The sequence below is a fragment of the Lutra lutra genome, chromosome 12 (assembly GCF_902655055.1).
Source record: "Lutra lutra chromosome 12, mLutLut1.2, whole genome shotgun sequence".
Taxonomy (NCBI): Eukaryota; Metazoa; Chordata; class Mammalia; order Carnivora; family Mustelidae; genus Lutra; species Lutra lutra.
Window position 1 is genome coordinate 36,175,294 of NC_062289.1, and position 16,383 is coordinate 36,191,676.

Genomic DNA, 16,383 nt, shown 5'->3' on the forward strand with positions numbered 1-16,383 from the left:
CAAAGGTCTTTTCTTAAGAGTCAGGTCTTTCTTTATATATTTAGTATCAATAAAGTTGACAGAATGGTGAGGAGGACAGAGAAGGTAGAGGAATAAGGGATGGATAATAAAGATTAATGGCCCTGCAGTAAACATCCTACGTGGTACTTAATGATTAAAGACAACAAAAGAAACGAAGAAGAAAAGTAGGTTAAAAAAATTAGACACACTAAAGAAGGGAAAGCAATTAAGGAGCCACTAAACCAAGCAGTGTGACTGAGGCAATTAGTGCTAGGTTACTGGTCTTAACATTACACAGGGTGTCCAAACCCCTTGCAGCACACTTGTAAAGCCGGTCTCCCATCTGTCTGTGCGCCACTGGAAAGGCCGCTGTTGTAACTGCTCTGTTGTGTGATCTGCGCATACCAGCACTGCCATGAGCAGAAGGACTCAGACGGGCAGCTGCAGCTCCTCAATGATCAGCTATACTGTAATTTGGCAATGGCTCCATATCAGAATAAAAGAAGAGAAAAATACATGACGATCCTCTTTTTTTTTTTTTTTAAAGAGAGAGATGGAGTGCATGTGCATGAATGGGACAGGGAGGGTCACAGGAGAGAGGGAGAAGCAGAGAGAAAATCTTAAGCAGGCTCCATGCTCAGTGCAGGGCTTGACTCGGGGCTTGATCTCATGACCCTGAGATCATGACCCAAGATGACTTGGAGAGTTGGACACTTAACTGACTGAACCATCCAGACACTCCTTACATGATAATCTTATAAGTAGAAAAAAAAAGTTAATTCCTGTGAACACCTTAAAACAAAACTCTCTTAAAAAAATGAGAAAGTTTATTTTTTTTTCCACTGCAACAAAACAACCTCACCCCCCCAACCAACACACACACAAAGGAAAAAAGCTAACAAAAAAATAAAACCGTAAGTGAAAACTGTTCCTGAAAACTTTGCAGAATTGTAACAGCTTTGTCTTGGTTAAATTGATTGGTATAGCAACATTATAAAATGACTATTAGGATTCATTGTGCACAACAGAAAGTGCTGAAATGTCAGCAGACTATACAGCAAAAAGTAATGGGTTCTGAACCCCTGTTAGTCAAAAATGATTTTGTTTCAAATTAGAAATTGATTTTTTTTGGACACAAGCCCTTTCCAGGCTTATAGCTTCCGTAGCTGGGCCCGGGAGAGATTAACCTCCACTACTGTAAGGGCTGGCCTGATGGTACCTTTCTCAAAGTGCCTTTTCAACTGCAGCCTTCTAATGCAGCTGTGGTCTTAACCAATAACACAAGTCATTTGTCCCTTTGCTATTACACTCCATTTTTCTCATTTTGCCATTTTATTTTCGTGCTGGCACACAACACAAATTTTTTGACAAGTTAACAGAAAACTATGTTAAGACTTGCAGGGTAACCACCACACACACCAGTTTTGATTGGTTCTCTATTTTCCAAAGTGCAGTGACTAAGAAGAGAATACAAGTTTCCCATCTCTCAAGGACTCACAGAGAAAATAAAGAAGATTCTATCTCAGAGATGAAGTCTCCTCAATCTCATTTTTGTTTCTGGTAGCAGAGTCTACAAAGACAAAAGTTGTTCTAAGTTGTTCTAAGGCAATGGAGGTCTGCAGAACTTCTGCCTTATGTCAAAAAAAATGTACCTGCTTTTCAAGATGTGGATAGTTCCTTTTCTGAATCTGGGACTAATTATCATCTCTCAGTTATTTGGAAAAAGATTAAACAACTTCTAGATTAATCATAGTTAAAACTGAAAATCATGACACAGGCGGCGGGGGATGAGAGTGTGGTATACAAGGTCTTCTATTGAACTGCTGCCCATTTTTCAAACAAATGAATGTAAGAGTGGCCAGGGAGATTATGGAAAGTTGGTTGCTTAGTACCAGAGTGGGGCAGGTGCCAGTCCAGTAAAAAAAAACGAGGTAGATATGTGGATGGAACTAGAGGATGTTATGCAAAGTGAAGTAAGTCAGTCAGAGTAAGACAAATACCACATGATCTCACTCATGTGTGGAATTTAAGAAAACAGACAAACATATGGGGGTAAAGAAGAGAGTAAACAAGCTCTAAGTGACTCCTAAGGAGAGAGTACAAATGGGGCTGATGGAGGGAGATAGGCAGAGGGATGGGCTGGATGGTTGATGGGCATGAAAGGAGGGCACTTGTGATGAGCGCTAGATGTTGTATGGAACTGATGAATCGTACTGCACTGCGCATTAATTACCTAAAATATAAATTAAAAAAAAAAAAAAGAAGGAAGCCAGAGCTATTTGGGGAAAAGCTGTGAGCAGAGGGGGTTCCCGGACTTCTTGTGGCCCTCTCTTTCCTGCACATCTCTGCACAAGGAAGCTTGGACTGGCTGCTTCTGCTGGGAAGTCCTTCTCTTGATAATTTCAGGAGAGGTGAAGCCATAAGCCATTCCAGAAACAATGAGGAAACACAATTAAATTTTGACCACTTCGCTCAACATTTCAGTTATTTTATAATTGATTTCTTTTAAAATATCTATGACATTTGGGTGCCTAGCTGGCTCAGCTGGTGGAGTGTGTGACTCGATCTTGAGGTGGTGAGTTCAAGCCTCATGTTGGGTATAGAGTTTACTTAAAAATAAAATCTAAAAAAAAAAATCTGCGACATCTAAAGTAGGAAGAATTAGTGGCATTTAAAAGACTGCTAGGCAATACATGTTTCAGACTTATGAAGTGTCATTTCAGCTACAATGTAGAATTGTCTATGACCTCTCCTTCACCCTTTCCATATTTCTAGTTAATTGAGGATTAACTATAGTTGTTAGAATTTACGCTCCCAGCAGAAATTTACATTTAATTTCCGGTCCTCTTTACTCACTTTGAACATTATTTTATGCCTATAACCATACTTACTGTTAAATCAGCCTTACAGTTTGCTGCTTGCAAAGAGGGACAAATCGGACAGTTGCTTATAAGAGTATTCTAAGAGAAAGGCTGATGTGATTCAGTGATGTAGCAGATGTGCCACCTGTGGCCTTGCAGACACACATCAATTGGTAATAGACTTAACTCTTGTTCGGGGTGATAAAAGTCATCTGGAGTTCATGGCTAGCACCCACCAGCAAGAACTGGCCCCAGAACAGCTTCTTCTTTTGCTACGTATAAATGCTAAACTTACCTCTTTGGGGTCGATATGTATCTCTCTTTTGACATGTCCATAGGGTATCATCTTCTGTATGTGATTGAAACCCAACTGTCTTCTTCTCTCTTCTATTCTCACTGCTGTTAGTGGACTCTTGGTGTTTTTTGATGGACGATGATGCTCCCAGCAGCCACCCATCACATTTTGACTTCAATAAACTGAAAAGAATAAACATAAATGAGCTGTAGAGAGCACAGAAGGGGGGTACATGATCATATAAAGGCATATAAATTCAGCATAAGTTGAAATGCAATTCACGGCAGCAAGAACTTCTTTTTCTTATTTTTTATTGAAGTATAATTTGAATAATTTACCGAAGGTCTATTTTGTATCTTGCCACAATAATTTTAGAGAAGAAATGGTCTTTATCCTCAAAAAGCTTATATTTGGAGTTGGGGAAATGAGACTCAGACCCATGAAACTGCTAATAAAGCCACAGAGTATGACTAAGAACCAGAATATCTGTAGAAATAAAAAGTACGCTAAAACAAGACTTGCATAACTAAAATGTTTCCAAGTACTAAAATTGAACAGTAGGGATTAAAATATCACTGATTTGCTTCAAAATGCATTTGTGTTTCTCATTTTCAATTGTTACAGTATTTATTATGTGCCCAGGGTATGTGCAGAGCAGTACAATGGTGCATATGGAATAGCTGGTCTCTGTCCTCACATAAGTTCATTACAAAGTCAACAAAGCAAGTATGGAGTAAAAGGAATTTTATTGAAAATAAACACACGTGCCTATGTTTTTCTCTCTAATAAACTGTGTTCCCACCATTAACACATTTCCTCTTGTAACATTTTATTTTTTAGGGAGAAGTGTCCCAATGATGTATATTCTTTACTATTCTACCAGCCTCTTCCTTTACACTTAAATTCACCACAGACTCATGAAACTTTGGTTTTGTCTTCCCCATGCCCAAAAACAATGTAAGAGTTAAAGTGAAAAAAAAAAAAAAAGAGAGAGAGAGAGAAGACATTTAATCAAAAAGTAGAGTCTAAATATTAAGGTATTTGAACTCCAGAAGTTGAATATAAGTATATAAGTTGAATAAGTTGACAGAGTATTACTGGATCCATTGCTAATCTCAGGGCTCTTGACCAGGATTCAAATCATGTAAACCCATCTAAGTCATTGGGCTTCTAGTTTATGTTGATCAGAATTTTTAATAATATTTGCTCATATCATAATTTACTAATAAAAATCAAGACATTAAGTGGCTTTATGTTTGGAGTGATATAAAGAAACAATAACTACTATTGTTTGTATATTGCAGTATATTAAATTTATACTCTTAAAATTTTTTTTTTAATAACAGAACTCAGGGATCATTTTCCCATGTGGACTAACCAGTGGATGTATATCTTAGCTCATATAACTTCTATTCATGGGAAAGGAAAAGGAAGAGAATAAAACTACCTCTCTGTGAATGTAAGATAATTTTACTTTAACCTAGAAGCTCTAGATGTAGGCAAATCCAAGGACTACATCTCTGCCTTTTTTTTTTTTCTTTTCTCTTTTCTTTTCTTCCTTCCTCTCTCTCTCTTTCTTTCCTACTTTCTCTCTTTCTTTCGAGACAGCATGCATGAGTTGGGGGGGTGCTGGGGAGGGGCAGAAGGAGGGAGAAATGGTTAGGGAAAGAAAGAATCCCAAGCAGACTCCCCACCAAGCGTGGATCCTGCAGTGGGGCTCTATCGATCCCACAACCCTGAGATCACAACCTGAGTACAAATCAAGAGTCAGACACTTAATTGACTGAGCTACCCAGGTGCCCCCATCTCTGCTTGTTCTTTTTCTTTTTTTAAAGATTTTATGTATTTGAAAGAGAGAGTGCTTGTGCTCCTGCACTCTCTCTCAAATAAACCAGATCCTCTATCTCAACAGGGGACTTGGCTTCTAATTTCTTTAAAATAAAGATGACTACAAAATTTTTCTTATTTCCTTTGCATTTATTTCCATCTTTACCTATCTACTATCCCTGTTAGTGTCTCAGAAGAAAATCACACCTTTTATTCATATTCTTGGTATCACTGACCTACACCCTCTGTGACTAGAGCCTGTCAGTTATCTCCTTTTCTTATAATTTACAAACTCCTCCTCTCAACTGGATTCTTTCCTAGGATTACAAACACGATCAGACTTTCCATTAAAAATCAAGACCTAAACCTAAAACCAGAAACTCCTCCCTTAAGGGGGGAGTATAATACTCAGTGTCAGTGAGGGTGCAGGGACAAGAGCGCTGTAATGCATTACAGGAGGAACTGCAAATTGGTAGAGCATTTTATGCATCTACCTCTTAATAATTCTGCTTTTAAGAAGTTATCATAATGGTATTACAGTAACAACAACATGAGGATATTTGTTCAAGGACAGTCATTGCAGGATTATTTGTAACGGGAAAACTGAAGGCAAATATTCAATAGAAGAATCAATAAAAAAAACACTATGATAGAGGGTTGGGATGGAGAAGCAGTCATATGAAATGAAGAGAGATGGTTTAAAAACCATATTTAGGATTTAAAATCAGTAGGAGTTGACGAGTATTTGAATGTGAAAAATGAAGGGAAAAGGTAGTGAGAATGACTGGCAGAATTATGGGGGCATAGGCAATACAGAGAGGAAAGATTGGGAATGTGGGAGAAATTAAATGTAGGCTGAGTTACTTATAAAACATTTGGGAAGATATTTCAAGAACGCATTTGGATCAATAATTCTATAGTGTTTTGGTACTTGGCTGGCTGACTTAACAGTGGTGGGGTTGGGACAGAGTTGAGGAAGTACATACTTCACTTTCAGGGTTCTCAGTGAAGCAGGAGGTAAATTCATTCTTGTGAGTGAAAGAAATGGGTATTGAGGAGAGAAGTGAAGATCTGGAATTTGTATTGAGGGAATTCAAGATAAAAATGACCAAGAACAAGGAAAAAACTATCCTGCAAAGTTTAAGGTCTAATGATTAGAAATCATAAATTTGTGTCAAGACTCAGGTGTTACAGATGTAAAACTAGAGAAAGCAGCCTGAGAGCTTGATCCTGGGTTAGGATTTTATTGAGAGGGTGCAGTTTACTGGTCAAGGTTCAAGCTCCAACACCAATAAGGTCACCAGGAGGAAAGTCCTCCCCACCCCACACAAGCTCCGATATTCTGTGCCAAGCTACCCTCTTCTGTGGATCAGGCTCCATTAGTTTTGGGGTATGATGAGAAGTAGGACTCAAGGTTCATTTTTTCCCCATATCTATATCTAGTATATCCAGTATTATTTTTTTGGAAGACTTGCTTGATACTTTTTCCATAGACTTGCTTGATACCTTTGTCAAAAAGCAATTGAACATATGACTGTTTGGGTCTATTTCTGGACTCTATTCTGTTCCACTGACCTATTTATCTATGTTAATGTGAATAACAACCTGTCTTGATTATACAACTTTAGTTAACATACCAAAACTTAGGTTCACAAGTTTTTCAATTCACTCTTCTAAAATAGCAAAGACTGTTTTTGCTATTCTAAGCCCTTCATATTTCCATATAAATTTTAGAATGTTTGCCAATTTCTATAATAGTAGCTGGTATTTTGACTAAAATTGCATTGAATCTAATCTTCAATTTGGCAAAAATTTGTATCTTCACAATATTGAGTTTTCCAATTTAGGAACATGGTATATCTTTCTGTCCTTTTATTAAGTTTTCTTGAATTTATCTCAGCAGTATTTTATAGTGATCAATGTAGAGATTTTGTACATTTCTTGTTAAGTTATTCCCAGGTATTTGATGACTTTTTATGTTGCTGTAAATTTTCTATTCTAATTGTTATTTTCTATCTATTGCTATATGACAGCTAATTGCATTATATAGAAATAAAATTGATTTTTGTATGTTGAACTTTAACTCGAATCCTGTGAGTATGTTAAATCCACTTAATAATTCTAGTAATTGTTTCTGTAGGTTCTTTAGGATATTTCCACGTGTACAGTCATGCTATTTGAGAATAAAGACAGTTTTACTTTTTTCTTTCTAATATTTTTTTATGCCTGATCACACTAGCTAGGACCTCCAGTACAATGTAAATATAAGTACTAAGTATGGACATTCTTTCTTATTCCTAAAAGTGTTCATCACTAAATAGATGATCTTTGTCCATATCCTCTATCAGCTTTCTAGTTTAATGACAGGCCATTTTTTTTCTCCTTATAATGTATGAGCAATGGAAGAGCTATATTAAATGCTTTTTCTGCATCTACTCGAGACACTGGATTTCTTTTATTATGTTAATATGGCAGATCACATTGATTTTCAAATGTTAAAACAATTTTGCTTTCCTGTTATAAATTGTACTTGATTAAACTGGATTATCCTTTTCATATATTCCTGGACTTAATTTGCTAATATTTTGTTAAGAAACTTTTTTGTTTTGCATTTATGTTCATGAGGGAGATCACTTTGCCATTTTCTTTTCTTCTACTTCTTTTATCTGGTTTAGGTCTCACAAAAGGAGTTGGGTAAGTTCTTTGTTCCTCTAGTCCAATAGTTCTCTAGAGGACATTTTGGTATATAGAGGATATTTAACAATGTCTGCAGAGGTTTTTGATTGTCACAAAGTGGGGGTGGGATGCTACTGGCATCTAATGGGTGAAGACAGGGATGCTGTTAAACAACCTGCAATACACAGAACTCCCCAACAAAATATTATTGTGTGATTTGAAATGTCGATAGTGCCAAGGCTGAGAAACCCTACTCTAGCCTCTGAAAGAATCTGTGTAAGATTGATATTATTTCTTCTTTAGATGTTGGGTAAAATTCACAAGTCTAGTTTTATTTGTAGGAAATTTCTTAATTAGAAATTAAATTCCCTCAACAGGTATAAGGCTTTTCAGACTTCCTAATTTTTTGGGTAACAATTTTGGTATATTGTCAATTCCAAGGACTTCATATCATTTAGGTTGTCAAATGTACTTCTGAGAGATTGTTCATAATACCCCTTAATTACTTTAAAAAATATTGTTAGACTCTCTGGTGACATAGATTCTTTTTCATTCCTGATACTGTTAATTTTTTTCTCTTTCTATAATAGGTTGATCATCTTGAAAAGGCTTACAAATTTTACATATATTTTCAAAGCATCAACTTTTAGCTTGTAGATTTTCTCTATTGCTTGTTTTCTTTTCCACTGCAAGACTTACTGAAGAGTGGACGCTAGAAAATTGAAAGCAGAATAGAAATATGGAAGTACTGCAAATTGGACAATGCTGGGAGAAATTAGGAGTTCTGGCAAAGAATGAAGAGGTATGTTAATGTCCTGGACTTTAGCTGAGACACCAAAAGGTTTACCACCTAGACAAATGTTTATTATGAACCTCTAACAAAGCTTAAAACCAAGCTGTGACAAAATACATAGGGAGGAAAGACACTGAGTCTTACCAATTTAGAGGGGCTTGGAAAACACATGGGACTTTCCAGAGATCTGCCCTCACAAAGCATATATCCAAACCTATCCCAGTTCAAGGTGACTAGCAAGTAATTAAGTTGCCTAGAAGAACAAAAATCAATACCTTCAGAGAATGATAATAAAATCCACTTCTCTAAATGCAACATCCATAATATATAGGATATAATTCAAACTGCCAAACACAAAAAAGATAGAAAGTGTGACCCACAGTTAAGGAGAAAAAAATATCAATCACTTAAAATTCACCAATGATGGCCCAGATGTTGGATTTGGGCAGACAAAAACTTCATTTAAATCAGCTATTATAAATATGTTGATGTCTTCTGCCCATTTTTTGATGTGGCCATAATTACCCCAATGTTCATAGCAGCAATGGCCACAATCACCAAACTAGGGAAGGAGCCAAGATGCCCTTCAACAGACGTACAGATACAGAGAAGATATGGTCCATATATAAAATGGAATATTACACCTCCATCAGAAAGGATGAATACCCATATTTTGTAGCAACATGGACGGGACTGGAGGAGATTATGCTGAGTGAAATAAGTCAAGCAGAGAAAGTCAATTATCATATGGTTTCACTTACTTGTGGAGCATAAGGAATAACATGGAGGACATTAGGAGAAGGAAAGGAAAAGTGAGTTGGGGGAAATTGGATGGGAAGATGAACGATGAGAGACTGTGGACTCTGAGAAACAAATTGAGGGTTTTGGAAGGGAAGGGGGTTAGGGGTTGGGTGAGCCTGGTGGTGGGTATTAAGGAGTGCACATATTGCAAACTGGAGCATTGGGTGTGGTGTAAAAACAATGAATCTTGGAACACTGAAAACATAAAATAAAATTTAAAAAATGTTGATGGATATAAAGGAAAACATGGTCTTAATGAGTGAAGAGACAGGCAGTAATAGCAGAGAGAGAGAGAAAGTCTAGAAAAGAACCAGATGAAAAATATAGAACTAAAAATTATAATTATAATAAAAACTAGAAAAAAGGAAATGAAAGATCCAAGAATCAATAGAAATGACCCACTTTGAAGAACACAGAGAAAAAAAATGGTTGAAGAAAGATGATCAGAGTCTCAAGGATCTTATAGACAGTATTAAGTTGTTTAACAAACATAAGTGAGGTTGCAGAAAAAGAGACTGAGAATGAAATTTTTAAAAATTTGAAAAAATATATTTTAAAGAAATAATGGACAGAATATTTCCCAAATTTGATGAAAAATGTTGACCTACAGATTACAAACTGTTGAAATCCAAAGATAAAGAAAATCTTTAAAGCAACTAGATAAAATGTCTATTACATAAAGAAGAATAGTGATATTGACAGTAACTTCTTATCAGAACAAGGAAGGCAAGAGGAAGTAGAACAGTATCTTTGAAGTACTGGAAAACAAACAAACAAACCCTGTCATCCCATAATTCTGCATCTCATGAAAATATCCTTCAAAAATGAAGGAGAAATAGGGGTGCCTGGGTGGCTCAGTTGGTTGAGCCTCCGACTCTTGGTTTTGGCTCAGATCAAGATCTCACTGTCATGAGATTGAGCTCTGCCTTGCCCTGCCCACATTGGGCTCTGCCCTGAACTGAGCATGGAGCCTGCTTGGGATTCTCTCTCTCCTCTCCCTCTGTCCCTACCCCCACTTCTCACACACTCTTTCTCTCAAACATAAATAAACTAAAAAAAAAAAAAAAAAAGCAAAATGAAGGAGAAATAACATTTTCAGATAAACAGAAAAGAGAAAATCTGTTGTCAGTAGACTGGCAGTACAAGAAATATTAAAATGTTTTTCAAGCTGGAGAAAAATGACACAAGATGGAAACCTGGATCTATAGAAAGAAATGACAAGCACTGGAAATAGTATATAAATGAATAAATATAAAAGGATTCTTTTTCTAAAAAGATTTTATTTTTATTTAGAGAGACAGCATGATGGAGGGGGAAAGGGAGAGAGAATTTGGAGGAGACTCCACACTGAGTGCAGAGCCTTATGTGGGGCTCCATCTCACAACCACAAGATCGTGACCTGAGCTGAAACCAAGAGTCAGACGCTTAACCCACTCAGCCACCCACGTGGCCCTAGAAGTCTATATATTCTTATGTTTCTCTCAATGTCATTAAAAGGTATATAAATATAAACATTTATATACCTGTATTATGGGATTTGTAGTGCACTAAGCTGTAATGTTTATGACAATAATACTGCAAAGAATAAGAAAGTGAATAAGCTATGCAATAGAAAAGTTCTTACATTACACATAAAATGGCACAATATTAGTGCCACGTAGACTTCAATAAATTAAGGAAACATATTATAGTCCCTATAGAATTCACTAAAGAAAATTAAAAAAGGGATAACAAGGAAATAATAGAGGAATTAAAAAAGAAAATGGAAAAAAATTCATTTTTCCCCCTTATCACCTCAAAAAAAAAAAAAAAAAAAAAAAAAAAAAAAAAACAAAACCCAGAAAAGAAGAAATAGAGGAACAAAGAACAGGGGAATAAATAGAAAGGAAGAATAAAAAGCAAAATGCTAGATCTAAATATGACAGTGTTATTAAATTAAATTCAAATGAATTAAACACTCAAGTAAATAGAAGAGATTATTAGACTAGAGAGAAAAATCAAGAACCTAAGCCATATGTACTTTACAAGAGTCACAATTTAAATATGAAAGAATAAATAAACTGAAATAAAAGGATGGGTGGAAGGAGATGTGCCATGTAAATAGCACACATGGAAAATTGCAATAGTTATATAATATCAAATAGAACAGTCAATAAGAGATAAAGAGAAATATGCCATTGTGATTAAAGTGGAAAATCATCAGACACACAAAACAATCCTAACTACATATGCATCTAAAATAGAGTTTCGAAATACACATAGTAAATTTGGTAAGACAAAGGAAAAAGAAGAGAAAATCACAATCACATTGGGAGATTTTAATGTCCTTTTATTATCAATTGATGGAAAAAAGATAAAAATCCAGTACGCTAAAGAAGAATTGAACATTATGAACCAATTGGACTTAACTAATACGTACAGAATATTATACTCCACAGCAGATTATACATTTTCTTTTTTTAAGTAGGCTCCATGACCAACACAGGGCTTGAAGTTATGACCCCAAGATCAAGACCTGAGCTGATATCAAGAATTGGATGCTTAACCGACTAAGCCATCCAGGCACCCACAGAAATTTTAAGAAAATACACATGGACTATTGACCAAGCTAAGTATGTTGAACCATAAAATAAATTTCAATATATTTCAAAACAATGAAAGCTTACAGAGTATGTAATCCGACCACAATGGAGTTAAAAATAAAAACCGAGACATCTAGAAAAATCCCAAGAATCTGAAAGTTATGTAACATGCTTCTAAATAATCCATGAAATTAGTGAAATTAGTGAAATTAGTGAAATTAGTAAATATTTTGAAATGAATGGTAATGAAAATATAACTTATCAAGACTTGAGGGAATCAGAAGATACTAGAGGGAAGATAACTTAAATGCCTATATTAAATAGGAAAAGTTTAAGATCATTGATATAATAAGACATTTTATAAAGCTAGAAAAAGAAGAGCAAACTAAATATAAAGTAAGTAGGAGAAAGGACACAAGAGTAGAAGATCATGAAATAGACAAACAGAAGAAACACAAAGGTGGGCCCTTTGTAAATATTAATAAAACTGATAACTCTCTACCAAGACAAACTATGAAAAAGAAAAAAAACTCAATTTATGAATGTTAAAAATCAGAAAGGAGATATCACTATAGATTCTAATGATAGTAGAAGAATATTAAGGATAGTCATGAGTAACAATGTCATTATCTTCAATAATTGAAATGTGATAAAATGCATATTTTCCCTCCAAATTTTTATTTAAATTCTAGTTAGTTAATATATAGTGTAATATATTATATATTAATATTATTTTATATTAATACTATTTATATATCTATATATCTATATGTATCGATATATATATATAGTATATATAGTGTAATGTTTACAGGAGTATAACAATCTAGTGTAATAATGGTTTCAGGAGTAGAATTTAGAGATTCATCATTTACATACAACATTCAGTGCTTACCACAAGTGCCCTCCTTAACGCACATCACCCATTTAGCCCATCCCCACCCACCTCCCTCCATCAACCCTCAGTCTGTTCGCTATCATTAAGAGTCTCTTGTGGCTTGCTTTCCCCCCTCTCTCTTTTTTCCCCTTCTCATATGTTCATCTGTTTTGTTTCCTAAAATCCACATATGAGTGAAATCATATGGTATTTGTCTTTCTCTGACAAACTGACTTATTTCTCTTAGCATAATACAGTCTAGCTCCAAATTGTTGCAAATGGCAAGATTTCATTCTTTTTGATGGCTGAGTAATATTCCATTGTGTGTGTGTGCGTGTGTGTGTGTGTACATGTACACATACTACATCTTTATCCATTTATCAGTCGGTGGACACTTGGGCTCTTTCCATAGTTTGGCTATTGTTGATAATGCTGCTATAAACATCAGGGTGCATGTATCCCTTTGAATCTTTGTATCCTTTGGGTAAATACCTAATAGTGTGATTTCTCCGTTTTAAGATAGTTTTATTTTTAACTTTTTGAGGAGCCTCCATACTGTTAATTTTAGCCATTCTGACAGGTGTGATTTGTATTTCCCTGAAGATGAGTGATGCTGAGCATCCTTTTTTAAAAAAGATTTTATTTATTTATTTGACAGAGATCACAAGCAGGCAGAGAGGCAGGCAGAGAGAGAGAGGAGGAAGCAGGCCCCCCGCTGAGCAGAGAGCCCGATGCGGGGCTCAATCCCACGACCCTGGGATCACGACCTGAGCTGAAGGCAGAGGCTTTAACCCACTGAGCTACCCAGGTGCCCCAATGTTGAATATCTTTTCATGTGTCTGTTAGCCATCTGGATATTTTCTTTGGGAAAATGTCCACCCAAGTCTTCTGCCCCAAATGCAGACATTTCTTGAAAAATATAATTTATTAAAACTGACTCAAGAAGAAATAAAAAATATGAATAGCATTATATTTATTAAAGAAATGGAATTCATAACCAAACATTCCCACAAAGAAAACTGACCAGATAGCTCCACTTATAAATTTTAACATATTTAATGGAAATATTAAAAGTCTTACACAAGCTTTCAATAAATAGGAAGGAACACTTTTCAGCTCATTATTATGTTACCGTGTGATACCAAAAACTGATTAAGTAATTAAAATAAAGGAATATTACAAACTAGATTCCCTCATGAACAGAGACATAAGAATCTTCAACTAAATATTAGCAAATCAAATCCAGCAATATATAAAAAGGTACTACATTATGGCCAAATGAGTATTTTTCCAAAATGCAATGATGGCTTAACATTCAAAAATAAATCCATGTAAATCATCCTATTAAAAGAATAAAGCAGTAAAAGCATAGAGTTATATCAATAAGTGCAGAAAAAGCATTTGGTAAAATCCGGATAAACATGTTTAGCAAACTAGGAAGCAAAGGGAACTTACTTCAATCTGATAAAGAGCATCTGTCAAAAACTGGTATTCAACATAATATTTATTGGTGAATTACAGAATTTCCTGTCCTTGAGAACAAAGCAAGGATGTCTTCTTTAATCACTTCTATTCAATATTTTTAAAAAAGATTTTATTTATTTATTTATTTAACAGACAGAGATTACAGGTAGGCAGAGAGGCAGGCAGAGAGAGAGACGGGAGGAAGCAGGTTCCCTGCGGAGCAGAGAGCCCGATGCGGGGCTTGATCCTAGGACCCTGGGATCATGACCCGAGCCGAAGACAGAGGCTTTAACCCACTGAGCCACCCAGGCGCCCCTCTATTCAATATTTTATTGGAAGTTCTAGCCAATACAATAAGGCAAGAATAAGAAACAAAAGGCATAAAGCTTGGAAAGGCTGCTATTTTTCAGACAATGTGACTGTGAACTTGAAAATCCCAAGGAATCTACCAAAATAAAACCCCCCAAATCCCTAAAACAAAGCAAAACAAAAAGCCACCAAACCAAAGCAAAACAAAAACCCTGCTGGAATATATGCATTTATCAAGACTGTAGTATAAAGGTAAATATTAAAAAAAATCAATATTCTTTTTACATACCACCAATAAGTTCAGTGAAAAGTGTGCAGGACTGTTACACTGAAAACTACATAGTATTACTGAGTTAAATTTTAAAAGACCCAAATAAATGAAGAGATACACCATGTTCATGGATTAGAAAATTCAATGTTTTTAGGATGTCAATTCTACTCCAAAATGATCTAATCCTATTTCTAGCTCCTTAATAGAAACTGGTAAACACAATCTAAAATGTAAACAAATAGCCAAAAGGATTTTTAACAAGAAATGTGAAGCTGAAGACATATACTATCTGACTTCAAGATTCATTAATTTACTATAAAGCTAAAGTAGTACAGACTGTATGACACTGACATAAGAATGAACATTCTTATCAATGGTATGATAGATCAATGGAATAGAAACCCATAAATGGGTGTGTGTGTGTGTGTATACATATCTAATTGACTTTTGAAAAGGCATCAGGCAATTCAGTGAAGAAAACATAGCTTTTTTTTTTTTTTAACAAATGGTGCTAGAAAAACTGAGTATCTGTATAGAAAAAAATGAACGTTGAGCCCTACATCACACTACACGTGAGAGTGTATCTGAAATAAATCAGACTTAAATGTAAAAGTTAAAACTGTACAACTCTCATAAGGAAACATAAGGAAACCTTCATCAGTAAAAAGTCTTATTCCTCAAAAACACCAATAAGGAAATAAAAAGGCAAGTCATACACAGGGAGAAATAATCACAATATATGTTGACAAAGGATATATATACAAATATACAAACAATTATATGTTCAATACTTGGGTTGTTTACCCAATTAAAAATGGTCAGGGGCGCCTGGGTGGCTCAGTGGGTTAAGCCGCTGCCTTCGGCTCAGGTCATGATCCCAGGTCCTGGGTTCGAGCCCCGCATCGGGCTTTCTGCTCAGCAGGGAGCCTGCTTCCTCCTCTCTCTCTGCCTGCCTCTCTGCCTACTGGTGATTTCTCTCTGTCAGATAAATAAATAAAAAATCTTAAAAAAAAAAATGGTCAAAAGATTTGAACAGATATTTTTGAATGAATGGCCAATAAACAACATTAAGAGACACACATTATCATTAGAGTCATCAGTATACAAAAATCACAATGAGATACCATTTCACTAAGTGGTCCACTAAATGGTTAAAATGAATAAGTCTGATTATACTAAACCTTGGCAATGATGAGGAGCAAACAGAACTCAGATATTTTTCTGGTAGGACTGTGAAGTTCTATCGTTTTGGAAAATAATTTAGCAGTTTCACATATAGTTAAAAATAAACATAGAGGGGCGCCCGGGTGGCTCAGTGGGTTAAAGCCTCTGCCTTTTTGCTTGGGTCCTGATCTCAGGGTCCTGGGATTGAGCCCTGCATCAGGCTCTCTGCTCGGCGGGGAGTCTGCTTCCCCCTCTTTCTCTGCCTGCCTCTCTGCCTAGTTGTGATTTCTGTCAAATAAATAAATAAAATATTTAAAAAAAATAAACATAGAGCACTTGGATGGCTCAGTCAGTTAAGCAGCTGACTCCTGATTTTGGCTCAGATCATGATTTCAGGGTTGTGATATCAAGCCCTGTGTTGTCCTGCTGGACATGGAACCTGCTTGAGATTCTCTCACTCCCT

General features: G+C 35.7%; 1 protein-coding gene across 8 annotated transcripts in view; it reads right to left on the reverse strand.

Moving 5' to 3' along the window:
- KIAA1328 (KIAA1328 ortholog) overlaps positions 1-16,383 on the reverse strand; it is a 321,215-nt gene that overhangs the window by 57,471 nt on the left and 247,361 nt on the right. For all 8 annotated transcript variants that reach the window (XM_047697425.1, XM_047697424.1, XM_047697431.1 and 5 more), the window contains one exon: positions 3,157-3,338. In XM_047697425.1, the coding sequence (XP_047553381.1) occupies positions 3,157-3,338 (182 nt within the window). The remainder of the gene's footprint in view (positions 1-3,156; positions 3,339-16,383) is intronic.